Source organism: Gopherus flavomarginatus, chromosome 24, assembly GCF_025201925.1.
Source record: "Gopherus flavomarginatus isolate rGopFla2 chromosome 24, rGopFla2.mat.asm, whole genome shotgun sequence".
NCBI classification, from domain to species: Eukaryota; Metazoa; Chordata; order Testudines; family Testudinidae; genus Gopherus; species Gopherus flavomarginatus.
This window is the reverse complement of record NC_066640.1, coordinates 1,942,947-1,969,729: the sequence shown is the minus strand read 5'-3', so window position 1 is coordinate 1,969,729 and position 26,783 is coordinate 1,942,947. Positions and strand designations below refer to the sequence as shown.

Genomic DNA, 26,783 nt, shown 5'->3' with positions numbered 1-26,783 from the left:
GTGGGTCACAGAGCAGGGTTGGGGGTCGGGGTCAGGGTCTGTTGGTCACAGAGCAGGGTTGGGGGTCGGGGTCAGGGTGTGTGGGTCACAGCACAGGGTGGGGGTCGGGGTCAGGGTCTGTGGGTCACAGCGCAGGGTGGGGGTCGAGGTCAGGGTCTGTGGGTCACAGAGCAGGGTTGGGGGTCGGGGTCAGGCTCTGTGGGTCAGAGAGCAGGGTGGAGGTCGGGGTCAGGCTCTGCGGGTCACAGCGCAGGGTGGGGGTCGGGGTCAGGGTCTGTGGGTCACAGAGCAGGGTTGGGGGTCGGGGTCAGGCTCTGCGGGTCACAGGGCAGGGTTGGGGGTCGGGGTCAGGGTCTGTGGGTCACAGCGCAGGGTTGGGGGTTGGGGTCAGGGTCTGCGGGTCACAGTGCAGGGTTGGGGGTCAGGGTCAGGGTCTGCGGGTCACAGTGCAGGGTGGGGGTCGGGGTCAGGCTCTGTGGGTCACAGCGCAGGGTTGGGGTTCGGGGTCAGGGTCTGCGGGTCACAGTGCAGGGTTGGGGGTCGGGGTCAGGCTCTGTGGGTCAGAGAGCAGGGTTGGGGGTCGGGTCAGGATCTGTGGGTCAGAGAGCAGGGTTGGGGGTCGGGTCAGGATCTGTGGGTCACAGCGCAGGGTGGAGGTTGGGGTCAGGGTCTGTGGGTCACAGAGCAGGGTTGGGGGTCGGGGTCAGGGTCTGTTGGTCACAGAGCAGGGTTGGGGGTCGGGGTCAGGGTCTGTGGGTCACAGCGCAGGGTGGGGGTCGGGGTCAGGGTCTGTGGGTCACAGCGCAGGGTTGGGGGTCGGGGTCAGGCTCTGTGGGTCAGAGAGCAGGGTTGGGGGTCGGGGTCAGGGTCTGCAGGTCACGGTGCAGGGTCAGGGCAGCTGAGCAGGCTCTGTGGGTCACAGTGCAGGGCGGGGTCGGGGTCAGGGTCTGTGGGTCACAGCGCAGGGTGGGGGTTGGGGTCAGGGTCTGTGGGTCACAGTGCAGGGTGGGGGTCGGGGTCAGGGTCTGCGGGTCACAGAGCAGGGTTGGGGTTCGGGGTCAGGGTCTGTGGGTCACAGAGCAGGGTTGGGGGTCGGGGTCAGGCTCTGTGGGTCACAGCGCAGGGTTGGGGTTCGGGGTCAGGGTCTGCGGGTCACAGCGCAGGGTTGGGGGTCGGGTCAGGCTCTGTGGGTCAGAGAGCAGGGTTGGGGGTCGGGTCAGGATCTGTGGGTCAGAGAGCAGGGTTGGGGGTCGGGTCAGGATCTGTGGGTCACAGCGCAGGGTGGAGGTCGGGGTCAGGGTCTGTGGGTCACAGAGCAGGGGTTGGGGGTCGGGGTCAGGGTCTGTTGGTCACAGAGCAGGGTTGGGGGTCGGGGTCAGGGTCTGTGGGTCACAGCGCAGGGTGGGGGTCGGGGTCAGGGTGTGTGGGTCACAGCGCAGGGTGGGGGTCGGGGTCAGGGTCTGTGGGTCACAGCGCAGGGTGGGGGTCGGGGTCAGGGTGTGTGGGTCACAGCGCAGGGTCGGGGTCGGGGTCAGGGTCTGCGGGTCACAGCGCAGGGTTGGGGGTCGGGGTCAGGATCCGGGTCAGAGCAGCCAATCAGGGCTGCCGAAGGAGGCAGGCGGGGCTCTCACCGCAGCCCCAGGAGCCGACTGGAGGGGTGGGGGAAGAGGGAGCAGCTCAAGGTGGCTTTTCTCCCCCTCGCGCCGCGCTGTGAACAGGGGGGACGCCCCCACTCGGCCCGCGGGGCGTGTCTCGGACCGGGGCTGTGAGGACCTGGATGTGAGCAGACGGTGCTGTGGAGGGAACCAGGTATCGAGAAAAGGACACTGAGTTAACCTGAGGAACTCACCGCCTCTACTCTCCCGGAGGCCAAAGTCTGACTAGGACTGAAGGCAGGATTAGCACTTTGCCTGGAGAACAAACCACCCCCAGTTACATTGGACAAGCCAGAGACCATGAGCCAGCCTTGAGTCTGGGGCAGAGAGACCCCGCTCTGGGCAGGTTCTGTACCCCTCCTGGCTCCACCAATGAGTGGGGGCTGAGTGAACCCTGGAGCGGCTGGTTCACACTGGAAGTGGGGCCTGAGGATGCACTGGCAGGGCTGCTCTCTGCTGGAAGCTGCACTCACCCACACAGCCCACTCCCGTGGGGTTCAGCTCGAAGTCCTGGGGGCAGTTGCACAGGTAGCTGCCCGGGGTGTTGACGCACAGCCCATTGATGCAGTTCACGGGGTCCGCGCACTCGTTGACGTCTGCAGGGACGGGAACGACTCAGTAGCAGGAGCAATCACTGATCACCAAGGAAACCTCAGTGATCGCCCCAGTTGGGGAGGATACCGGCTGCCTCCCTATGCTCCCCATGTGACAGGGAGCCTTCTCACACCCCGAGGTGATGGCAGACAGCCCCTCCCCTCCTCCACCTCTGCCAGGCATCAGGTGAGTGACAGGTGGTCTACTGAGAGCACCGTAGGGTCATTGGCAGCTGGCCCTGGTTAGAGCAAGCCCTGCCCTGGGCAAGCCTGGAGCCTGCAGGGTCTGTTGCTCAGCTCCTGGGTGCCAGGCTCCCCTCCGGAGCTGAGACCAGTTCGTCCCCTGCAGGTGACCCCAGGGTGCTGACCAGGGAGGGTCTCAGAGAACCGATGCCCAAGGGACCCCCTGCCCCAGGCACAGGCCCCAGCTACCTGTGCAGTTGCCGCCGCTCCTGTCGAGCTCATAGCCATCATCACAGGCACAGCGGAACATCCCAGGCAGGTTTTGGCAGCTCCCGAAGACACAGATGTTCTGGAAGGTGCATTCGTCAATGTCTGCCAGGGAGACAGAGCAGGGCACATCAGGCCTAGCTGGGCTGAGGGGCCAGCGGAGCAGCTTCCCTTCTACCCCCCATGTGACAGCAATGACAGGCCAGGCTGGATTCCTGCCAGCCAGGACCAACTAGCCGTTCCCCCAGGGAGTGCTCCTCCTCTCTGGTGCAGCAGGGGAAGCTGCCCTGGGCTCAGCGTGTACCCCGTGCAGCAAGCCCCCACCTTGAGCTCCCATCTTCACCACCTGCCCTTGCCCTACAGCTGGGCCCTCAGGAGCCCCCAGGCAGCACCTTTGCCTGAGCCTGAGCAGAGTGTGTGAGGGGAAGGGCTGGGCGCCTGGCCCGGGGGCTCTCTGTGTGAGGGGAAGGGCCGGGCGCTTGCCTCGGGGGATCTCTATGTGAGGGGAAGGGCCAGGCGCCTGCCCCAGGGGCTCTCTGTGTGAGGAGAAGGGCAGGGCTCCTGCCCATGGGGATCTCTGTGTGAGGAGAAGGGCCGGGAGACTTCCCCGGGGGATCTTTGTGTGAGGGGAAGGGCCGGGAGCCTTCCCCGGGGGATCTCTGTGTGAGGAGCAGGGCTGGGCGTCTGCCCGGGGGCTCTCTTTGTGAGGGGAAGGGCTGGGAGCCTGCCCTGGGGATCTCTGTGTAAGGAGAAGGGCTGGGAGCCTGCCCTGGGGGATCTCTATGTGAGGGGAAGGGCCGGGCGCCTTCCCCAGGGGCTCTCTATGTGAGGGGAAGGGCCAGACGTCTGCCCCAGGGGCTCTCTGTGTGAAGGGAGGGGCCGGGCACCTTCCCCGGGGGCTCTCTATGTGAGGGGAAGGGCTGGGCGCCTGCCCCGGGGGGTCTCTGTGTGAGGAGAAGGGCCGGGCTCCTGCCCATGGGGATCTCTGTGTGAGGGGAAGGGCCGGGCTCCTGCCCATGGGCTCCCTGTGTGAGGGGAAGGGCTGGGAGCCTGCCCCGGTGCATCTCTGTGTGAGGGGAAAGGCCGGGAGCCTTCCCTGGGGGCTCTGTGTGAGGGGCAGCGCCAGGAGCCTGCCCGGGGGATCTCTGTGTGAGGCGAAAGGCCGGGAGCCTGCCCCGGGGGATCTCTGTGTGAGAGGAAGGGCTGGGAGTCTGCCCTGGGTGGCTCTCTTTGTGAGGCGAAGGGCTGGGAGCCTGCCCTGGGGGATCTCTGTGTGAGGAGAAGGGCTGGGAGCCTGCCCTGGAGGATCTCTATGTGAGGGGAAGGGCTGGGAGCCTTCCCCGGGGACTCTCTGTGTGAGGGGAAGGGCCGGGTGCCTGCCCCCGGGGCTCTCTATGTGAGGGGAAGGGCCGGGCGCCTTCCCCGGGGGCTCTCTATGTGAGGGGAAGGGCCGGGCGTCTGCCCCAGGGGCTCTCTGTGTGAAGGGAAGGGCCGGGCACCTTCCCCGGGGGCTCTCTATGTGAGGGGCAGGGCTGGGCGCCTGCCCCGCGGGCTCTCTGTGTGAAGGGAAGGGCTTGGTGCTGCCCCGGGGGGTCTCTGTGTGAGGAGAAGGGCCGGGCTCCTGCTCATGGGCTCCCTGTGTGAGGGGAAGGGCTGGGAGCCTGCCCCGGTGCATCTCTGTGTGAGGGGAAGGGCCGGGAGCCTGTCCCGGGGGATCTTTGTGTGAGGGGAAGGGCCGGGAACCTTCCCCAGGGGCTCTGTGTGAGGGGCAGGGCCAGGAGCCTGCCCGAGGGATCTCTGTGTGAGAGGAAGAGCTGGGAGTCTGCCCCGGGTGGCTCTCTGTGTGAGGGGAAAGGCTAGGAGCCTGCCCCGAGGATCTCTGTGTGAAGGGAAGGGCTGGGAACCTGCCCTGGGAGCTCTCTATGTGAGAGGAAGGGCCGGGCACTTGCCCGGGGGATCTCTGTGTGAGGGGAAGAGCCAGGTGCCTGCCCCAGGGGCTCTCTGTGTGAGGGGAAGGGCCAGGAGCCTGCCCTGGGGGCTCTTTGTGTGAGAGGAAGGGCTGGGAGCCTGCCCTGGGAGCTCTTTGTGTGAGGGGAAGGGCCTGGAGCCTGCCCTGGGGGCTCTGTGTGAGGGGAAGGGCCAGGAGCCTGCCCTGGGGGCTCTTTGTGTGAGGGGAAGGGCCTGGAGCCTGCCCTGGGGGATCTCTGTGTGAGAGGAAGGGCTGGGAGCCTGCCCTGGGAGCTCTTTGTGTGAGGGGAAGGGCCTGGAGCCTGCCCTGGGGGATCTCAGCAGATGTCACAGGCTCACCTAGGAGCTGCTAAGAGGCGGCAGAGGATCAGGCAGCCAGAGCGGTACAGTGGGCCTTGGTCTGCAGCCCAGCCGCGGCCAAGGGTGCTGTGGGCTGGGGCTGGGTGTGATGGCCACTCTCACAGGGCAGGAATTTGGGTGGCTCCTCGCACTCCCTGGAAAGAAGCCTTGGCCTTCTTGAGCCCACGACACCAGACGCCAGCCGGTGACTGGAGCCTTGGCGTGCTCCCTGGGGCGGCGGCAGGGCCAGGGCCCCACACTGGGCAGCAGCGTGGTGTGAAGGCCCTGGCTGTGCCGGGGCAGCGTAGAAAGGCTGGCAGTGCCGTGCTGCAGGAGCCGTGCTCTTACCCTGGCAGGCCCTGCTGTCCTCCGTGGGGTTGAAGCCCATCTCGCACTCGCAGCGGTAGCCCCCAGGCGCGTTCAGGCACTGCCCGTTCTCACACAGGTTCACGTTGTCCGCACATTCGTCCACATCTGCAGGAGAGGTCACCAGCACGTCAACGCAGCGGTGGGGAGAAGGCCGGCGCCTCCGCCCCGCCCCCCCAGGGAAACTCGCATGAGCCTCCACAATCTAGTGCTCCCTCTCGCGGCTCACAGGCAGCTGAAGGCGCTTCCCAGGAGAGGAAAGGAAACTAGGTACTGTTGGGGGGTTCCCAAAAGCACCTGCAGGAGATGAATGCTTTTGGGAGGGCTCCCTAGCCTAGAGCAGGTTACCCATCCCCCACAGGCAGGAGGGCAGGAGGCTTCGCAGCTAGCTAGCTCTCAGATCTGTCCTTGGCATGGGGCGCTGGCCAGAGTGGTCCCACCGGTAACGGATGGGTGAGGATGGAGGGGATCCCATGGGTAACCAAGCATGTGGGGATGGGAGGATCCTGTGAGTAAACCAGCAGATGGGGATGGGGGATCCCATGGATAACGCAGCGGGTGGGGGTGGGGCGATCCCATGGGTAACTGAACGGGATGGGTGAGGTTTGGAGATTGTCTGGCTGTCAGTCAGGGTTTGCATCCCAGAGGATGGGGGCTGGCGGGGGAGGGAGGGGCTCTCTACCCCGTCTCTGCATCCCTCACGGTAGCCGCGGAGCGATCAGTTGCTCCCCACAGCTGGGGTAGACTGGAGCAGTCCCGGGTGGGTGCTAGACCCCTCGCTCTGCCCCAGAGCCCGGACACCCTGTACCTGAGCAGAAAAAGCCGTCGCCGGAGAAGCCCTCTCGGCAGGCGCAGCGGTAGGAGCCAGGTGTGTTCACGCAATTGGCATTCAGGTTGCACTTGTGCTCTTCAGTGGCACATTCATCCAGGTCTGTGGGGAGAAGCTCGGTGAGAGGATTGCTTGTCTCGGGGTCTGTGCCCAGGGGCAGCACAGGGGTTACAGGCTGGAGTCCGAGCACCTGAGCTGGGCTTCAGCCTCCTGGCTCCCCGCCTCCTGCTGGTGAGCATGGGACACCCAGACAGACAGCACAGCTCCACACACCTACACACTACTTGTGAGACACTCAAACACACGTACACACACATGCTGCTTGAGACGCTGACGTGCACAGACATACACACTGCCCGTGAGGCACACACACACACACACACACACTCAGACACTGGCCGCGAGACACTGACACACGTACATACATTGCCCATGTGAACACAATGGCCTGTTGGCCCCTGGAGCACTGTGTGTGCACAGCTGACTCCAGTAGCCGCAGGTGCACGTGGCCAGGGACACGGCCACATGCTAGGAGCTGCTCGAGTCACCTCCCCGTATGGACTGGAAACTCACCATTGCATTTCAGCCCATCTCCAAGCCAGCCCGTGCGGCACTTGCACTTGAAGCTGCCGGGCACGTTGATGCAGGAGGCGTGCATGTCACAGTTGTGAGCACCGATCTCACACTCATTGATATCTGCACAAAAGAAGTGCATTAGACCTGACCCAGCCAGGCCCCTCATCCCCTGAGTGAAGGGGGGACAAACCTAGGGTCCACTGGGCTCGAAGTGCCCCTGGGGATGGGCCAGGCCAACCCAGGAGTGACACTCCGGGGTGATGGAGGGGTGAACAGTGAGTGACCCCCTGGGGCCATGAGGAGTGCACAGTGAGTGACCCCCCATGGACAGTGGGGAGTTGTGCAGTGAGTGACCCCCAGGGCAATGGGGACACACTGGAGTGCAGAGTGACCCCTGGTGCGATGGGGGTGTGCAGTGAGTGACCCCCCGTGGACAGTGGGGGGTTGCGCAGTGAGTGACCCCCAGGGCAATGGGGACAGACTGGAGTGCAGAGTGACCCCTGGTGCGATGGGGGTGTGCAGTGAGTGACCCCCCGTGGACAGTGGAGGGTTGCGCAGTGAGTGACCCCCAGGGCAATGGGGACAGACTGGAATGCAGAGTGACCCCTGGTGCGATGAGGGTGTGCAGTGAGTGATTTCCCCCCGCTCCGGACGATGGGGACAGACTGTGGTAAGAGGAGAGTCAGGCCCACAGGATATAAATCAATTGGGAACAGATTCCTGCCTAGAGCCCAGTGCGCAGGGGCGGCTCCAGGCACCAGCATGCCAAGCGCGTGCCTGGGGCGGCAAGCCACAGGGGGCGCTCTGTTGGTCGCCACGAGGGTGGCAGGCAGGCTACCTTCGGCGGCTTGCCTGCAGAGGGTTCGCTGGTCCCGCGGCTTTGGTGGACCTCCCGCAGGCTGCCGCCGAATTCGCGGGACCGGGGACCTCCCACAGGCAAGCCGCCGAAGGCAGCCTGCCTGCTGTGCTTGGGGCGGCAAAATACCTAGAGCCACCCCTGCCAGTGCGGGTGACTCATTGGCTCTGGCCTTGCAGTCCCTGCCCTCTCGGGGTGGGGAGTCCCAGCAGGAGCCAGCTGCCCTGGGGCTTGCCACCTGTGGCACTGCTCCTGCCTAGCTGGCACCCGACCCAGGCACTGGCTCTCAACAGCCCAGGGCACTGGTGCGGCAGTGTTCCCACCTGTGCAGCCTGTCGTCCCCTTCTTGACGAAGTAGCCGAGCTGGCAGTGGCAGATGAAGGAACCCTTGGTGTTCTCGCACTCGCCGTGCAGGCAGATGTTGGGGTTCAGGTCACACTCGTTCACATCTGCAGGAGAACACGGCTCAGTACCTGCAGCCCTGTGCCAGGGCCTGGGGCTGGTTCCAGACCCTCCCTCCCCAGCGACCACCGGGTGTGGCTGTCTCACCGATGCACGTCTTCATGTCCAGGGAGGCCATGAATCCGTCAAAGCAGAGGCAGCGGTACTCCCCCGGGATGTTGGTGCACTGGCCACCATCGCAAATCTCTGGGTTGTCCTCGCACTCATCGATATCTGGCGAGGGAGGGAGAAGCTGTCAGAGCAGGAGCCTGGAACTACCGGGTGGTAGCGAAGGGGGATCACTGGACACAGGAGAGGGTCTGTGGTGACTGAGCAAGGCAGGTGGGGTGGCAGGGCTACAGCCGCAAGGGTCCCTGGGTGGGGAGCAAGTGTTGCCAGAGGCAGACAGCAAAGAGATTGGGCCAGGGACTCCCTGCGGCTCCAAATCCAATGGCCACAGGGAGGCTGGCTCAGGGCCTGGCATTGCTGGGCAGGCCAGGGCACCTGCAAGTAATGTCCCCACTCAGCTGCTCATGGCTCACCACACACCATCAGAATGACATGCCCACCTGGCTGCCAGGGGCACCTGGGTCCTGTACAGGGCTGAGGGCAGCGTGAGCTGGGGGTGCCCATCAGTGCACGGGGCTGAGGGCAGCGTGAGCTAGGGGTGCCCATCAGTGCACGGGGCTGAGGGCAGCGTGAGCTAGGGGTGCCCCTCAGTGCACGGGGCTGAGGGCAGCGTGAGCTAGGGGTGCCCCTCAGTGCACAGGGCTGAGGGCAGCGTGAGCTAGGGGTGCCCATCAGTGCACGGGGCTGAGGGCAGCGTGAGCTAGGGGTGCCCCTCAGTGCACGGGGCTGAGGGCAGCGTGAGCTAGGGGTGCCCCTCAGTGCACAGGGCTGAGGGCAGCGTGAGCTAGGGGTGCCCATCAGTGCACGGGGCTGAGGGCAGCGTGAGCTGGGATGCCCCTCAGTGCACAGGGCTGAGGGCAGCGTGAGCTGGGGGTGCCCCTCAGTGCACAGGGCTGAGGGCAGGGTGAGCTGGGGGTGCCCATCAGTGCACAGGGCTGAGGGCAGCGTGAGCTAGAGGTGCCCCTCAGTGCACGGGGCTGAGGGCAGCGTGAGCTAGGGGTGCCCGTCAGCGCACGGGGCTGAGGGCAGGGTGAGCTGGGGGTGCCCGTCAGTGCACGGGACTGAGGGCAGGGTGAGCTGGGGTGCCCATCAGTGCACGGGGCTGAGGGCAGCGTGAGCTAGGGGTGCCCGTCAGTGAACGGGGCTGAGGGCAGGGTGAGCTGGGGATGCCCGCCAGCGCATGGGGCTGAGGGCAGGGTGAGCTGGGGGTGCCCGTCAGTGCACGGGACTGAGGGCAGGGTGAGCTGGGGTGCCCATCAGTGCACGGGGCTGAGGGCAGCGTGAGCTAGGGGTGCCCGTCAGTGCATGGGGCTGAGGGTAGCACGAGTTGGGGGTGCCCGTCAGTGCACAGGTCTAAGCGCTGTCTTCAGTGTGAGCCAATGGTGTTCATCTGGTGCCCTTCATCTCGCAGGACATGGCCCAAAGATAGTCCCACCCAACCCCCGGGCATGGCTGTATTGCACCCTGCAGGGTCCTGCACAGCCCGTGTAACAGCACTAGACCAACCAGATCCCTGCTCACCTGTACACGACCTCTTGTCCGGCATGAGCGCGTAGCCTTCACTGCAGCTGCACTGGTAGCTGCCTTCCGAGTTGGTGCAGTGCGTGTCGCAGCCGCCGTTCATGATGGTGCACTCATCAATATCTGCATGGGGACAGCCACGCCCCCCTCAGTGCAGGCCCCTGCTGGGACACAAGCTGCACAGCCAGACGGGACCCACATGGCGGTGCCAGCATCCAGAGCCCGGGATCAGAGAGCGCCAGGACAGAAGGATGCACCTGCACCCTGGGTCCTGCGGATAGGGGCGATGGCTCATAGCGCCCCCTTGGGCGCTTGGAGGAAGTGTTGCTGCCTTCCCGTTTTCTCGGTGTCCAGCCCGGGCCATCTGGCACTAACCAAGCCTGTGACAGACAGGGGGCCTGGCAATGACTGGGGCATGTCTGTGTATAGGGGTGTCCATCCCGGAGCCCTCCTGAAGAGGGTGTTGCACTGTCAGTATGTTTTACATGGACGCTTAAAGGCAGCCCATTGCCCTGGCATCCAGCTGGGGGACTCCTGGAGGCTGAAGTCCAGAAAAGCCCACTCTGGCCATCCTCTCTGCCCTCCTGCATCTGCAGGGCAGAGCCCTGCCCAGAGCCCAGCCTGGAGCTCAGCCCCATGTGCACTCACCGACGCAGCCCTGCCTGTCCGGAGTGCCCTGGAAGCCAGAGTCACAGGCGCACTGGTAGGTGCCGATGACGTTGACGCAGTGCCCGTTGCGGCACAGGCTGTCGCTGAGGGAGCATTCATTGATATCTGGGGTGAGAGTGAAAGGGTTAATAGGCCAGCGGGGCTCAGCCATTCCTAGCATTGCTAGTGCTGCATTTTAACAGTGACCCTTGTGGCTCCCCACAGCCCCCATCCCCCCAACTTCACAGACCCACCCAGGTCCTGACACTCTCCTGGGTCTCTCCCAGCTGCTTCGTATCCCCCCTCCCTGCATGGAGGGGAAGAACCAGCTCACTTCCCCAGGCGCACTCGCTGCAGCTTCCAGGTAGGCCCATACCCACTGCCCCAGACCCAGGTGGGATTTCTCTGCCCCTCTGGGGCTCTGCAGCGCCTCCCACTTCCTGTCTCCTGGCAGCGTTGCTAGGCGCTCTTTACTCTTACAGCATTTCAATCAGTAGGTCCTACCCCCAGTGGCTGGGTCTCCACCAGGAACCTCTGTACCGTGCTGGGTGGGATCCCCCCTTGCCATAGGTCTCTGTCCAGCCTGCCCCACTCTCACTACTGCAATCTGGGCAGTCCAGCATGCTGCCGGCTGCCACTCCGGCCCATCACCATGTCGGTCAGTCCTTGATGAACAGCAGGTAGCTGATCTGGTTCCATAAATGCAACATGGCTCTGGGAGCGACAGAGACTCTGGGCCTGATTCTGTGAAATGCAGCACGCCATCATCCCCCCACTGACCTGAGTGGGATCTGGCTTAGGATCAGACCCTCTGACAGGTGTCTCATCCAGTGTAACCCCCACTATGTCACAGGCTGGCCCTTTGGCTGCTGGGGTGTGAGCGGGGGCAAGCGTGCTCCAGACACCCTGGCCCTTCCCACGCACTCACCGACGCAGGCATTGCCTTCTGCGCTCAGCTCGTGACCTGGGGGGCAGATGCACTCGAAGCTGCCCTCAGTATTGACACAGATCCCTCCACGGCACAGCAGTGGGTCCCGCTCGCACTCGTCGATGTCTGCGGAGAGCAGGACACAAGGATTTGGGGGTTTGTCTGGTAGCTGGTGTTTCCCAGGTAGGTGTGACTCCAGTGCCAAGGAGCATTGTCCTGGATAACCCCCAAGCCCAGGCTGGGACCCAGCCCCCAAATCCGAGTTACACCCATGGATAACGCTACAACACGGCCCAGGCCAGGAGGAGCCACATGGCATGTTACAGAGCACCAGTGCTTCAGAAAAGGACAGCGTAGAGGGCAGAGTGTGTCACCGTGCGGGGAGCAGTCAGGAGCACCGCGCCCTGGCTCCAGCTGTCTGGCTGAGCCCAGCCCTGTGTGCCCCCTCGCCAAACCCCTCTCAGCAGCTCCCTAAGCCCAGGAGGCTGGGGTTTGAATGAGGGTGTTTGAAATCGTTGCGGTGTCTGTTCCCAGTTCTTCCAACACAGACAAAGCTACCCAAAGTGCCGCCTGTGCAGTGAGAGTGTGTCCCATTGCCAAGGCCTAGGCCCTGCTCACCGCTTGCCCAGAATTGAGAACTGTCCCAAGCTGCAGCCCAGGGAGCAGGAGCTGCTTGGAGCACAGGCAGCTGTAACAGGACGTGCTGCAGGCTGATGTTCGTGTGGTCAGCTGCCTGCCCCAGCGCTGTAACGACCCTGTGCAGATGGCCATGGAGGCAGCTCATGCATGTGACCCCAGGAGAGCTGGTGAGAGCACCACACACCAGGTCAGTGCCACCCTGTCAGGACTGGGACGCAGGCTGTTTCTGTCCCACCCAGTGGAGCAGGAGTGGGACAGCTGCTGAGCCCAGCCCTTGACCCACAGCCTTCTCGCAGGCTGAGATGCCAACAGGACACATGGGTGGGGGCAGCAAGCGGGCAGTTAGAGTGTTCCCCAGCTGGCAGGGGGCACAGCCGTAAGAACAGCTTGAAAGCCGTCTCCGGCTGAGCCAAGACATTTCTCCATTCCAGAATACACAGAGCACCAGCCTCCTACAGGCCTGAGAACAGGCTCAGGCTGCCATGGAAACGGGCAGGTCACTCTTTAACTTAAATATGGGCTTCCGCAGACTGGAGTGGGCTCTCCCAATGGAAATGGCTGGGGCAGCTGGGCAACCTTCCCAAGCAAGGCCTGAGTCCAGGAACATACTGCCCCTGACTCTCTTGGGCCCCGCCCCCAAGGGTAGTCTAGGGCCTGGTCCCAGCAGCCCCTGGGCTGAGTCCCCTGGCTGCTCCCCAGACAGCCGTGGGTGTTACACTCCAGGGAATGTTCCAGGGTGGACATTTTGCTCTTTCCCACCCCAAAGCCATATTTCCAGCCAGGGCCGGCTCCAGGCATCAGCCCAGCAAGCAGGTGCTTGGGGCGGCCACGGGGAAGGGGCTGCACATCCGGCTCTTCGGCAGCAATTCGGCGGTGGGTCCCTTTGTCCCTCTCAGAGCAAAGGACCTGCAGCCGAATTGCTGCCAAAGACTAAATCGGCGGCGGTAGAGCTGATCGTGATGGCAGCTTTTTTTTTTTTTTTTTTTTTTGCTGCTTGGGGCAGCAAAAACCTTGGAGCCGACCCTGTTTCCACTAGGACAAATTGCCCAGGTGGAGGGAGAGCAAGGGGAAAACCGAGCTCCCCAGCTTCCCTGCCAGCAACAGGGACAGGCATCTCCCATGATATCCCACTGGGCTACCCTCATGGGCTCTCTGAAGTGGGACCAGCAGCATCTGGGATGCAGGCCACAGACGGTACCTGTCAGGTCTCGGAGCGACACTGCAGCAGGTGGCAGTGTAACTCAGGCAGTGCAGGGGCCCCAGCCTTGGAAGTGCAATGGGACAGGGCCTCCCTCCCACTGCTCCCTGCCAGCAGGGTGAGGCTAGTGGGGTCTGGCCTTTGGCGGGAACTCCCAGCCATTCCCGAGATGGCCCCCACTGCAGGATCCAGGGTCTCTCCAATGCTCCCTGATACAGGCTGAGCCCCCTGCCCCACTGTGGCCCCCCCACACCTGTCTGCCAAGGTCCTGAGCCCCCAACCGGTCCCTCCATACTCTCCCCACACTGTGCTGAGCACCTCCCCCCCAGCCCCTTGCAGATTCTGTGCTTTCCCTGGGGCAGATATTCCAGGGCGCTCAGCTCCCCTCGGGCTCTCTCCACATTCTCAGGCCTTGTTCTGCTCTCAGCTACATGGAGAGGCCCTGCCCTTCTCCTGCCCCCTCCATCTCACCCACACGGGAGAGTGGCTCCCCGCAGGGAAGCAGTGACTTTTCCAGACTCTCCAGGGGTGAGGGCCAGGCTATGCCCTGCACTCGTTCTCCCTCCCACCAGCAATCCCAGGGCAGTGGGAGGTGCAGAGCACAGCTCAGGGACGCTCTCTTACCCATGCAGTTCTTCATCATCATGAAGCCGCTTTCGTAGCCCTCAAAGCACTCGCACTCGAAGCTGCCCGGGGTGTTGACGCAGGTGCCGTGGCCACACAGGTCCGGTGAGATGCGGCACTCATCAATATCTGTGGGCATGGGAGAGGTTCAGCCAGGAGTCAGCCAGCCCCTGCAGCTAGGGGCAAGCCGCCAGGGGCATTGATGCGTGAGGGTCTGCCTGCCCCAGGTGCTGAGAGCATGGAGAGCAGAATGCAGACTTGCCAGACTGGCCAGGGCTGGCTCTGGCAGCTCATCTTGCTGGGAGGAGACATCAGCTGCCTGGATCAGAACCTGCTCCTTACATGCTGGAAGCTGGCGCCCTTTGGGGCAGGCTGTGTATGTGGCAGGAGGCTCTCCCAGGGTGGCATCTTACCCCACCCCCTCGGTAAATGCCCTGCCCAAGGAGCTGGTCCAGGAGACTGGGGTACATGGCAGCAGCACACCCGGACCTCAGCAGGGCAGCCTGGGCCAGGGGAGGCTCCGGATGGGGTGGGCCCTTCTTCCCTTACCCGTGCAGTTTCTTTCCTCTGCATCCAAGGCGAAGCCATTGCCGCAGAGGCACCGGAAGCTGCCAATGGTGTTCCGACAGGTCCCGTGAGCGCAGAGGCCGGAAAAGACCTTACACTCGTTCACATCTGTGGGGGAAAGGCAGCATAAGTGCTGCAGTGAGGGTGTCTGTCTCCTGGCTCCAGGAACAGGTCCCTGGGTACCAGCTGCAGCCAGGAGGGGATTTTCAGCCCCTTTCCTCTCACCTTTGTAGAAGGGTCTGCCTGAGAGCACATCCCCTCTGTTGGCAAAGCCAGGGCCCCTGGGGCAGATGGCCTTGTACTCACTGCTGCCGGCTCTGGGGCACTCTTCGCAGTCGCTGCCCCAGGCTGAGCCCACAGAGCAGCAGCACATGTCGATCCGGTACTTCCCGGGCAGGGGCGCCGTGCACTCATCCTCATCCCACTTCATGTAGCACTGCTCCGCACGTACATCTGGGGAGAGAGCCAGGCTGAGTGTCCCAGGAGGGAGAGAGCTGCCTGGGGCCTCTCCATTCCCTGGGGCACCCCCGAAGGCAGGCCAGCCCTATGGTGTATCTCTTGCTGGATGGGGCTCCCCTGCCTCCAGGGGCAACTTCTCAGGGGCCAGCAGCCCTCACCCCAGCGGGGCTGCCTGCAGCCCTCACTCCTGCAGCTCACTGCAGCCAGCCCCAGGTCCCATGGCCCTCTCTGAGAGTTAAAGTTTCTCCTAATATCGAACTGAAATCTCCCTTGCTTCAGATTAAGTCCATTATTTCTTGTCCTACATCCAGTGGACATGGAGAGCAACTGATCACCTCCCTCTCTGTAACAGCCCTTAACATATCTGAAGACTGTGATCACATCCCCCTTCAGTCATCTTTGCTCAGGACAAAATATGCCCAGTTGTTTGAAACTTTCCTCAAAGATTTTCCTGAGCCTTTTTGTTGCTTTCCTCTGGACTCTCTCCAATTTGCCCACATCTTTCCTGAAGTGTGGTACCCAGAACTGGGGAGAGTACCCCGGCCCCCAACCCCACCCCAAAAAGTCATCAGTGCTGAGCAGAACAGGACAATTACCTTCTGTGTCTTACATACGACACTCCTATTAACACACCCCAGACTATTAGTTCTTTTCACAGCTTCATCACATTCTTGTCTCATATTCAATTTGTGATTCACTAGAGCCCCCCGCCACCAGGCCATCCCCCTAGCAGTGCTATGTCTAGCTAGTTATTCTCCAGTTTGTAGTGGTGCATTTGATTTTTCCCTCCTAATGAAGTACTTTTGCACTTGTCTTTATTAAATTTCATCTTGGTGATTTCAGGCCAATTTGTCAAGGTTGTTTTGAATTCTAATCCTGTCCTCCAGAGGGTTTACTATCCATCCCAGCTTGGTACCATCCACAAACATTATAAGACTAATCTATGAAAACACTGAACAGTACCAGACCCAGGTCTGACCCCTCTAGATAAGTCCTCCCTGTGTGGCAGCGAACCACTAATAACTACTCTTTGAGTATGGTCTTTCAACCAGCTGTGCACCCACCTTGGAATAATTTCATCTAGGCCACATTTCCCTAGTTTGCTTATGAGAATGCCCTGGCTCATCCACTGTTCCTGACCCCTAGGAGCTGCAATAGGTGAGCAGCAGTAACGTTAGCATGAGAGAGCAGGATCACGCTGCATCCCCAGAGGAGCTGCACAGCGTGGGGCATGCTTGTCTGGTGCCAGGCGATGCACCTGGATTGCTCCCTCTGCCCTTCCTCCTCCTCCTCCCTTGGCCCCTAGCTTCTCCCTACCTCCTCAGATCCCCTTCCCCAACTTCTCTGGGGCTGGGGGCTGTATTGGCCGTCTTCACAGCCTCCCCATCTCACCCTCATTGGGAGCACTTCCATTGACCCCTGCTGGCTATGCCTCATGGGTTGGCATGTCACTGGCTTTCAGCTGGAGCTAGTGGAGCATCTATGGGAGCCCAGAGTGGGCACATGGCTGGGTACCATCCAGCATGGCCTGTGAATGGGCACTAGCACAGATTATGAACAGAAGATGGCTCCCCACCCACTTTCTAGGTGAATCCCACTGTCACTCAGTGCTGAGCTGTGTGACGACTCATTGTCTCCCCTGGGCTACACCAGACTGGGAGGAGAACTCGCTGCACTCACGGACCTGTCAGAGAGAGGACAGGGCTCAATTGTTCTCTGTGTCCACTGAAGGTAGGACAAGAAGTACGGGGCTCAGTCTGCAGTGAGGCAGATCTAGGATAGATATTAGGAAAAACTTTGTATCAATTCTGGAATAAGCTTCCCAGGGAAGTTGTGGAGTCCCCGTCACTGGAGGTTTTTAAGAGACGAGCAGACAGAGATGGTCAAGGTTTACGTGTCCTGCCTCAGCACAGGGGGCTTGACTTGATGACTTCTCAAGGTCTTTTCCAGCCCTACGTTTCTCTGGGTGTATCTACACTGTGAAATTAGGTCGATTTTATAGAAGTCGATTTTTTAGAATTCGATTTTATACAGTCGATTGCGTATGTCCACACTAAGTGCATTAAGTCGGCGGAGTGCGTCCTCACTACCGCGGCTAGCATCGACTTACAGAGCGGTGCACTGTGGGTAGCTATCCCACAGTTCCTGCAGTCTCTGCTGCCAGTTGGAATTCTGAGTTAAGCTCCCAATGCCTGATGGGACAAAAACTTTGTCGCAGGTGGTTTTGGGTACATGTCGTCAGGCCCCCCACCTCCCCTTCCATGAAAGCAATGGCAGACAATTGTTTCGCCTGCTTTCCTGGGTCCCGTCCACCAGACCTGCTCAGCTCGCTGACTGCCTGGATGGTCAAAACCCCAGGCAGGCAGTGGGCTGAGCGGAGTCGGCGGACAGAGCCCCAGACCGGCAGCAGGCTGAGCGACTCAGCCTGCTGCCGGTCTGGGGTTCTGTCCGCCAGCTCCTGCCAGTCGGGGTCCCGCTCAGCCCCGCTCAGCTGGCAGACCACAGTGAGGTCAATCAGGGTGCCTGGACAGCCATGGCTATCCTACTCTTAGAGTACCGAATGCGAGTGACTCCAGGTCATTCTCTTCTTTAAGTTTCGTCTCCTGGAGATTCACTCCTGCCTGGAATATCATGCGAGCTGGAGGCTTCTGCCTCAGGCTGCTCTCCCAGCCAGCAGAACTGTGTGGTCGCACCTACCCCAGCCTACCCCTCGCTCCCATGGCTCATGAAGCCGGGACAGTAGTAAGGAGCAGTTCAACTTGTGGAATGACAAATCCAGAAAGAAGGATTGCACGCTATGGCCCACATTAAGGTTATTTCAGAGTCCGAGGTAGCATTTAGTCTCTATAAAAGGCTTCATGAAAATTTTCCCACACCTCTAACAAAAATGTTAATTTATCTGAGCAGCTGAAAGGGTAAGGAATCCAGGATTATAACTTAGAGAGAGATTCCATATTATTTAACTCATAATTGATATAATTCAAAGTAAAATTTCACAGCGCGGTCTGTTCTAAGACTAAAAATGCAGGAGGGGAGTCAGAAAAGGACCAGTGACCAGTTTCCAACCAGGGACGTTTCACGTGTTAGGTGAAGGTGATAACCACTACACTATGGGCTTCTCTTTTTTTGCCACAGACTTTGCTGAATGCACAGGAATGTTTTCTCTATCTACAGAAGCTACCTAATGCAATGTCTATATCTATGGCCTGCCTGCTCACAAAGCGGTCATGCCCCCCTCCCCCACCCAAGGCTGACACAGCGTGAAGTGCATGTGACACAGCGACCTGGGGATGGCTAGCAAGACATAAAACTTTTGCTGTTAAGCAAACACAGCAATTCTTTCCTGGCCTCTGCCACTGAATGCCTCCATGCATTACACTGTGCCCTAACAGTGCGGGAGGACGGCATGAGCTCAGAAAACATGTCATCGCAAGTGTGTTTTTTTAGCCTTCTAATCTGCAATAACATCAGGGTCGGAGATAATAGGGGGAGCGTAGAAACATTCGGGGGAGACTGCATGGTCACCTGTGCTGCTGAGTTCGCCATCCTGGCCAAACAGGAAATGAAATTCAAAAGTTCCCAGGGCTTTTCCTGTGTACCTGGCTAGTGTATCAGAGTTCAAAGTGCTGACCAGAGCAGTCACAATGGAGCACTCTGGGATAGGTCCTGGAGGCCAATACCATCGAATTGCATCCACACTACCCCAAATTCGACCCGGTGATGTCGATTTCAGCGCTAATCCCCTCGCCGGTGAGGAGTACAGAAATCGATTTTAAGAGCCCTTTAAGTCAACAAAAATGGCCTTGTCGTGTGGACAGGTGCAGGGTTAAATCGATCGAACGCTGCTAAATTTGACCTAAACTCGTAGTGTAGACCAGGGATCTGACTCTATGATCTCCAACACTGCACTCACCTGGCTCCCCTGTGCTCACCTGCCGTCCCTGCACTCACCTGGCCCTCCCTCATCTGAGCTTGCTGAGCAGCTGGAGACATTTGCTAGAGAACCAACCATTCCCCATGTGCTGCCGGGCTGGTAGATGCTCAAGTCAGCATCTGACCTTTCTGTGCATCCCATCCCCTTCCCTGTGCAGGGTGAACAGCAAGGACCCAGCCCTGTGGAGGGAAGGGGCCAGAAGCAATGGGCGACTGTGTGAGGACAATGTTCAGCTCCCCCAGCACCTCCTTGGCACAGGAGGGGCTGAGGCCTCTGCAGCAGCGGCTGTCCTCACCCACACATGTCCTGCCAGTCCCATCAAGGGTCAGCCCTTCAAGACACTCGCAGCGGAAGGAGCCGGCCGTGTTCATACAGCGCCCGTTGGGGCAGACGCTGGGGAAGACATCACACTCATTCACATCTGCAGGATGGAGACAAAGGAAGGCGTTGGGTTGGCAGACAGCACCTGGCAGCAGCAGCCAGGCCCAGGGATTAACGGGGGACAAGCCTGTGTTGGGGAAGCCATGGGAAGAGCCACCATGGTGAACAGCACAGGGTGGTGAACTTAGCAACCCAATGTCCAGCCCAGACAGATCACAGCCTGGGTTAGTGCCCGCCTCGCTAGGGAGCCAAGGGTACCTCAGCTCCAGCACTGGGCACTATACAGAGGAGCTGTTCCTGGCTCTGCCCCACAGATAAACCCCAGTCTGTTTCCCTGCAGGCCACAAGCAGGAAGCAGCAGCAACGCAGTGCAACCCCTGCCAGAGTCCATCCCCACTGGGCAGCGGGATGCCAGGGGAACAGATAAGCATGCAGGAGGGTGAGTCACACACGCATCCTCAGAGATCACTGAGCTCTCCAAGGGGAAGCCCGGGGCCCTGCTCACATGCACTTGGGCATGGTGTGAAAGGCTCCCAGGTCACCACACCGGGACTGGGTCTATCCAGTCTATGGAATCCACATCCCCCGCTTCCACAAGGTGCCCTCACTGCCAGGACTGTGATACTCAGTGCAGGGGCCAGAAAAGGGGCAGGGAGGTGGCAGGAGGGAGGGAGGGAGAGGATGGCCCGTGTCGGCTCCTGCCAGGCCTTGGGTGTATGGAAACAGCGAGTGCAACGTGACCCCAGCTGCAGCCTCCCTCCGATAGACTCAGCGTTACCTTCACATGTGACCCCCTTCATCCTGGCAAACCCTCGGGGGCAGGTGGTATCTGCAAGAGAGCAAAAGGGCGTCATCAAAGGAAGGGTCAGTCCTTGCAGGGGAGGTGCCCGCTCCCCGGAGCCAGCCTTACCGATCTCACAGCGCTCGCAGGGGCTGCCCCAGGCTGCTCCCAGTGTGGCACAGCACTCCGACTTCAGTGTGGCCCCGTTAATGTTCACCTCACAACGCCCGTCCTGGATGTTCAGCCAGCATGTTCCCTTCATGCTGTCTGTGGAGACAAACGCAGAGAGTGAAGACCCCACTCGCTGGCTGGAGCCTGGTCACAGCTGGAGACTGCAGTGGAAAGGAGCTGGAAGACAGGGTCCCTGCTGGGAAAGCCGCCTGGGCTTGGAACCCACATAATGAGCGCTGTCCTCCAGGCCCGCTATCTCTCAAACGTGCATACGCACATGGCAGCAGGGCCAGGGAGACAGGAGACAGCGTGGCTTTGTCCTGTTGTGCTGGGCTCTCTGTCACCACTGTGCGCTAATTGCTGGCAATGCAGACTGGCTACTGGAAGCTGTGCTGGGGCTGCCACCTTTCCCCTTTTTGTCCCTGTCCTGCATGCAGACACAGGAGCCAGCCCTGCATGATGTTGACAGGTGGGACAGTGGCAGCTTTGCCTGAGCGAGGAGTGCAGGGCAGCCCAAAGAGTTTGGTGCAGAGCCATGTAAACAACGCTCATGTCCAAATGAGCATGGACGCTAATTTAGCAAAATGACCAACTCAGAGAAAGGGATGCAGTTAAACCTGTGTGTGAGCACCAGCCTGCCAGTGCCAGCTCCTCTCTGCCCAGGGAGTGGTGGCTCTGGGACCCTGCTGCCGGGAACCTCACACCAGCTAACTCCTGCTGCAGTACCCGGAGGGCTTTTCTGCACCAGGGCAGTGGCTGGGACACTGCTGGCTCCTGGCATGCTTTTGGGCCTTCCCAGCTGCACAGAAAAGATACAGCTCCTGGCAAATCTGGAAATCTGGTGTGACAACGACAGATCAGTCATGCCTGTCGAGGGGAGGGGCTGAGATTGTCTCCCGTGCCCGGCTCTGTTGCAGATGGACACTAAGTGGGGCCGCTGGCACCAGCAGTGCCTCCCCGTCACTGGCTCTGTCAGGAGCCCCTTACCCACACAGATGGTGCCACTGGGGTCCAGTTTGCTGCCCGGGGAGCACTCGCAGACAAAGGAGCCGGCATTGTTCCTGCAGACCCCGTTCACACAGGGGTTGGACGTGCACTCATTGATATCTGAGACAGGAGAGTGACTGTTACCAGAACAGCATGCCCAGAACCCGAGACTCAGCGCTCTCAGGGCTCCCAGCAGCCCCAGCCTGCGGAGTTTGGAGCCAGCCACAGGCTGGATGGCCAGCCTTGCCTCTCCAGTGGGATGAGCCGTAACCCTGTGGTGAGCCCCTCGGCAGGGCCGGCTCCAGGGTTTTCTCGACCCGAGCGGAGGAAAAAAAAACAAAAAACCTGTGATAGCGATCGGTAGCAGCTCCACCGAGCCGTTTTCTTCTTCGGCGGCAATTCAGTGGCAGGTCCTTCCCTCCGAGAGGGACTGAGGGACCCGCCACTGAATTGCCGCCGAAGAGCCCAATGTGCTGCCCCTTCTCCTTGGCCGCCCCAAGCACCTGCTTGCTGAGCTGGTGCCTGGAGCCGGCCCTGCCCCTCGGCTCAGACCCAGTCCTGGAGCCAGGTCCGCAGGTAACAAGAGACTGGTGCTCCCCAAGCCACCTGTGCCTCTGGCAGGGCAGTGGAGAGGGGAGGGTTGCAGCAGTCATGGGATTGTCAAAAGCCTTTGCCAAAGCCCTGCAAGGCTGCCGGAGGAGCTAAGCAGCCTTGGTGAGAAATGGATATAAACTGGACACTAGGAAGTTTAGACTTGAAATTAGACGAAGGTTTCTAACCATTAGAGGAGTAGCAAAGAGTCCTGTGGCACCTTACAGACTATCAGACATTAGAGGAGTGAAGTTCTGGAACAGCCTTCAAAGGGGAGTAGTGGGGGCAAAAGACATATCTGGCTTTAAGACTAAGCTTGATAAATTTATGGAGGGGATGGTATGATCAGATAGCCTAATTTTGGCAATAAATTTGGCAATTGATCTTTGACTATCAGCAGATAAGTATGCCCAGTGGTCTGTGATGGGATGTTAGATGGGATGGGATCTGAGTTACTGTAGAGAATTCTTTCCTGGGTGCTGGCTGGTGAGTCTTGCCCACATGCTCAGGGTTTAATTGATCACCATATTTGGGGTCGGGAAGGAATTTTCCTCCAGGGCAGATTGGCAGAGGCCCTGGAGGTTTTTCACTTTCCTCTGCAGCATGGGGCACGGGTCACTTGCTGGAGGATTCTCTGCAGCTTGAGGTCTTCAAACCACAATTTGAGGACTTCAATAACTCAGACATAGGTTAGGAGTTTGTTATAGAAGTGTATGGGTGAGATTGTGTGGCCTGCATTGTGCAGGAGGTCAGACTAGATGATCATAATGGTCCCTTCTGACCTTAAAGTCTATGAGTCTATGAGAAGGACACAGGGGAAGAACAGGACACAGAGGGGCAATAACTACTCATTTGCCAGTGAGGACCCCCAGGCTTTGTGCGAGGCCCTGTGTCGTTAGGATGATTAGTGAAAAAAATTGGTGGGTGCTCAGCACCTACCAGCAGCTCCCCGTGGCCCCGCCCCGTCCCCCTGCTCCAGCTTACCTCTGTCTTCGCCTCCTCCGCGAGTGCACCGCAGCGTCCTGCTTCTCCCCGCTCCCTCCCAGCGCTTGTGCCATGAAAAGATGGTTACTCACCTTTGTAGCTGTTGTTCTTTGAGATATGTTGCTCATATCCATTCCAATTAGGTGTGTGCGAGCCGCGTGCACGTTCGTTGGAAGATTTTTACCCTAGCAACACTCAGTTAGTCGGCTGGGTCACCCCCTGGAGTGGCGCCGTTATGGTGCCGGATATATACACCTGCCGACCCAATGGCCTTTCAGTTCCTTCTTGCCGGTTACTCCGACAGAGGGGAAGGAGGGTGAGTTTGGAATGGATATGAGCAACACATCTCAAAGAACAACAGTTACAAAGGTGAGTAACCGTCTTTTCTTCTTCGACTGCTTGCTCATATCGATTCCAATTAGGTGACTCCCAAGCCTTACCTAGGCGGTGGGGTCGGAGTGGGATGTCGTGGAATGTAAGACTGCTGAGCCAAACGCCGCATCATCCCTGGACTGTTGCACCAATGCGTAATGTGACGCAAAGGTGTGAACCGATGACCAGGTAGCTGCATGACATATCTCCTGGATGGGTATATGCGCCAGGAAGGCGGCAGATGAAGCTTGAGCCCGAGTAGAGTGGGTGGTGAGGTGGCTAGTTCTAACGTGGGCCAAGTCATAGCAGGTACAGATACAGGACGTGACCCAAGATGAAATTCGCTGCGAGGAGACCGGCAGGCCCTTCATTCGATCTGCCACCGCTATGAAGAGCTGGGGCGTCCTTCTAAATAGCTTTGTTCTTCCAATGTAAAAGGCAAGAGCCCTACGGATGTCTAAGGAGCGCAGTTGCTGTTCGCGACGCGACGAGTGGGGCTTCAGGAAGAAGAATGGAAGGAAGATGTCTTGATTGACATGAAAAGCTGACACCACCTTAGGGAGGAAGGCGGGGTGTGGTCGCAGCTGTACCTTGTCCTTATGAAACACCGTGTAGGGTGGTCCGCTGTGAGGGTCCGAAGCTCGGACACTTGCCTCGCCAATATAATGGTGACGAGGAAGGCTGTCTTCCAGAAGAGGTACAGCATCAAGCAGGTGGCTAGCGGCTCAAAGGGAGCACCCATAAGCTTGGCTAGAACGAGATTGAGGTCCCAGGTCGGGGCAGGACGTCGAACCTGCAGGTACAAACATTCCAAGCCCTTGAGGAACCTTGAAATTATAGGGTGAGAAAAAACTGAGCGTCTGTTCTCCCCTGGGTGGAAGGCCGAGATGGCCACCAGATGCACTTTTATGGATGAAACTGCTAGGTCATGTTGTTTCAAGGACCAGAGGTAGTTCAAGATCGTAGGGACTGTTATCTGCGTGGGGACAGCGTTACGTTGAGCGCACCAGCAGGAGAAATGCTTCCACTTGGCCAGGTATGTCAATCTAGTGGAAGGCTTCCTACTGCCTAAGAGCACCTGTTGCACCGAGGCAGAGCAGCGCAACTCGGACTGGCTTAACCAGGCAGAAACCATGCTGTGAGGTGAAGAGACTGTAGGTCTGGATGGCGAAGTCTGCCGTAGTCCTGAGTTATGAGATCCAGCCAAAGTGGTAGGGGAATTGGGTCAGTTACCAATAGGTCGATCAACATGGTATACCAGTGCTGCCTCGGCCACGCTGGGGCGATCATAATCAGGCGGGCCCTGTCTCTGCGGAGCTTGAGTAGGACCGTGTGGACCAGTGGGAACGGTGGAAAGGCACAGAGCAGATGGTTCGTCCACCGTATCAGGAATGCATCTTAGAGGGAACCTGGGGAGCGATCTTGGAAGAAGCAGAACATGTGGCATTTCCGATTCTCGCGGGAGGTGAAGAGGCCTATGCGGGAAAACCCCCACTTCTGGAAAACAGAATGGATGATGTCCAGACAAATTGACCACTCATGGGTTAGGAAGGATCTGCTGAGGTGATCTGCCAGGGTGTTCTGAACTCCTGGGAGAAAACACTACCAGGTCGATTGAGTGGGCTATGCAAAACTCCCAGAGCTAAATGGCTTCCTGACAAAGAGGGGAGGATTGAGCTCCACCTTGCCTGTTTATATAAAACATGGCTGTTGTGTTGTCTGTAAACACTGATGCACAACGGCCTTAGAGTTGATGAGAAAACACCTGGCACGCTAGGCAAACCGCTTGCAGCTCCCACACATTAATGTGTAAGGTTAGCTCTTGAGCCGACCAAAGGCTTTGTGTATGGAAACCCTCTAGGTGGGCACCCCAACCCAGAGATGATGTGTCCATGGTTAGGGCCATCAAAGGTTGCGGTGGGTGGAATGGTATTCCTGCACAGACCGAGGAGGGGTTCAGCCACCAGGTCAGGGATACTAAAATGTTCGAGGGAACTGTGACTATCGTGTCCAAGCTGTCTGGGCCCGGTCGGTACATTGAGGCGAGCCAGGTTTGAAGTGGACGGAGGAGTCTGGCATGTTTGGTCACGAAGGTGCAGGCGGCCATGTGGCTTAGGAGACTGAGACAAGTGTGAATCGATGTTGTCAGGAAGGTTTGAAGGCCTTGAACAACTGTTGCCATTGCCTGGAAATGAGGATGTGGCAAGCAAGCTCTGGCAAGATTGGAGTCCAGAATTGCCCCGATGAAGTCTATTCTCTGCATGGGTACCAGATTCAACTTCTCGATGTTGATCATCACGCCTAGTCTCGTGAAGAGATCTTTGACGATGCAGAGGTGACTGCTCACTTGTGAGTTGGAGGCCCCTCAAATGAGCCAGTCATCGAGATACGGGTAGATGTGCACCCGACGACGGTGAAGAGAGGCGGCGACTACCGCCATGTATTTTGTGAATACTCACGGGACCGTAGAAAGGCCGAATGGAAGGACTGTGAATTGAAAATGTTGATGGTTGACCATGAAATGGAGGTATCGTCTGTGTGGTGGGTAAATTGTGATGTGGAAATACGTGTCCTTCATATCGAGGGCGGCATATCAGTCTCCAGGATCCAAGGACGGGATGATGGTCCCCAGGGATACCATGCAGAACTTCAACTTTATCATGAACTTGTTGAGTCCTCGCAGGTCTAGGATCGGTCTTAGACCTCCCTTCGCCTTGGGGATTAGGAAGTAGTGGGAATAAAACCCCTTGCCCCTCAGGTCTTTTGGTACCTCCTCTATAGCTCCAATGGATAGGAGCGTCTGAACCTTCCATAAGAGGAATTGCTCGTGAGAGGGGTCCCTGAGGAGGGATGAGGAGGAGGAGTGGGAAGGAGGGGGTGAAACAAACTGAAGGTGGTATCCCAACTCCACCATGCGCAGAACCCAATGATCTGATGTTAGCTGGGACCACGCAGGGAGGAAATGGGAGAGGCGGTTGTAAAAAGGTGGGGAAGGATCCGGGAAAACAACTGGTGCGCCATCCTCGGGTGTCCCATCAAAAGTTCTGTTTGGGCCCCGCAGGTGGTTTAGAGGGGCCCTGATTTTGACCGCCTTGGGGTCCAGACTGCCTTCTACGATTCCCCCTGCCACGCCTTCTGGTGAAGTCTTGTCATGGCCTAGGAGGGGGGTAAGTGCGATGAGGCTGGGGGCGAAAGGGCCAGAGCTGGGTTACTGGGGTGTGCATTCCCAGTGAGCACATAATTACTCTATTGTCCTTTAGACTTTGCAGCCTAGGGTCAGTCTTTTCTGAGAATAGCCCCTGGCCTTCAAAGGGCAAATCCTGTAAAGTCTGCTGTACTTCAGGTGGAAGGCCTGACACCTGGAGCCAGAAGATGTGTCTCATCGCCACTCCGGAAGCCAGAGTTCTGGCAGCAGAGTCTGCTGCGTCCAGAGAAGCTTAGAGGGAGGTTCTTGCTACCTTTTACCCCTCTTCCAACAGGGCCACAAATTCTTGGCGGGACTCTTGGAGGACAATCTCCGTGAACTTCCCTAGGGATGTCCATGTATTATAGTTGTATCTGCTTAGGAGAGCTTGCTGGTTTGCCACCATAAGCTGGAGGCCCTCAGCCGAAAATATTTTGCGGCCTAGCAAGTCCATGCGCCTTGCCTCTTTGGACTTGGGAGCAGGAGCTTGCTGGCCATGACGTTCCCGCTCGTTGGCCAATTGCACTACTAGGGAGCAAGGAGGAGGGTGCACGTACAGATATTCGTAGCCCTTGGAGGGCACCATGTACTTTTGCTCTACTCCCCTGGCAG

The 26,783-nt window shown here is 59.3% G+C and overlaps 1 protein-coding gene across 1 annotated transcript in view; it reads right to left on the bottom strand.

The window, feature by feature from the left end:
* FBN3 (fibrillin 3) overlaps positions 1 to 26,783 on the bottom strand; it is a 107,319-nt gene that overhangs the window by 63,096 nt on the left and 17,440 nt on the right. Inside the window, exons 10-26 of the mRNA XM_050933692.1 lie at positions 21,041 to 21,160; positions 20,012 to 20,149; positions 19,880 to 19,930; positions 19,016 to 19,141; positions 14,553 to 14,780; positions 14,310 to 14,435; positions 13,761 to 13,889; positions 11,300 to 11,425; positions 10,372 to 10,497; positions 9,724 to 9,846; positions 8,182 to 8,307; positions 7,956 to 8,081; positions 6,774 to 6,896; positions 6,180 to 6,302; positions 5,354 to 5,479; positions 2,681 to 2,803; positions 2,129 to 2,251 (exon numbers count right to left, since the gene is read on the bottom strand). Coding sequence (XP_050789649.1) covers positions 2,129 to 2,251; positions 2,681 to 2,803; positions 5,354 to 5,479; positions 6,180 to 6,302; positions 6,774 to 6,896; positions 7,956 to 8,081; positions 8,182 to 8,307; positions 9,724 to 9,846; positions 10,372 to 10,497; positions 11,300 to 11,425; positions 13,761 to 13,889; positions 14,310 to 14,435; positions 14,553 to 14,780; positions 19,016 to 19,141; positions 19,880 to 19,930; positions 20,012 to 20,149; positions 21,041 to 21,160 — 2,163 coding nt within the window. The remainder of the gene's footprint in view (positions 1 to 2,128; positions 2,252 to 2,680; positions 2,804 to 5,353; positions 5,480 to 6,179; positions 6,303 to 6,773; positions 6,897 to 7,955; positions 8,082 to 8,181; positions 8,308 to 9,723; positions 9,847 to 10,371; positions 10,498 to 11,299; positions 11,426 to 13,760; positions 13,890 to 14,309; positions 14,436 to 14,552; positions 14,781 to 19,015; positions 19,142 to 19,879; positions 19,931 to 20,011; positions 20,150 to 21,040; positions 21,161 to 26,783) is intronic.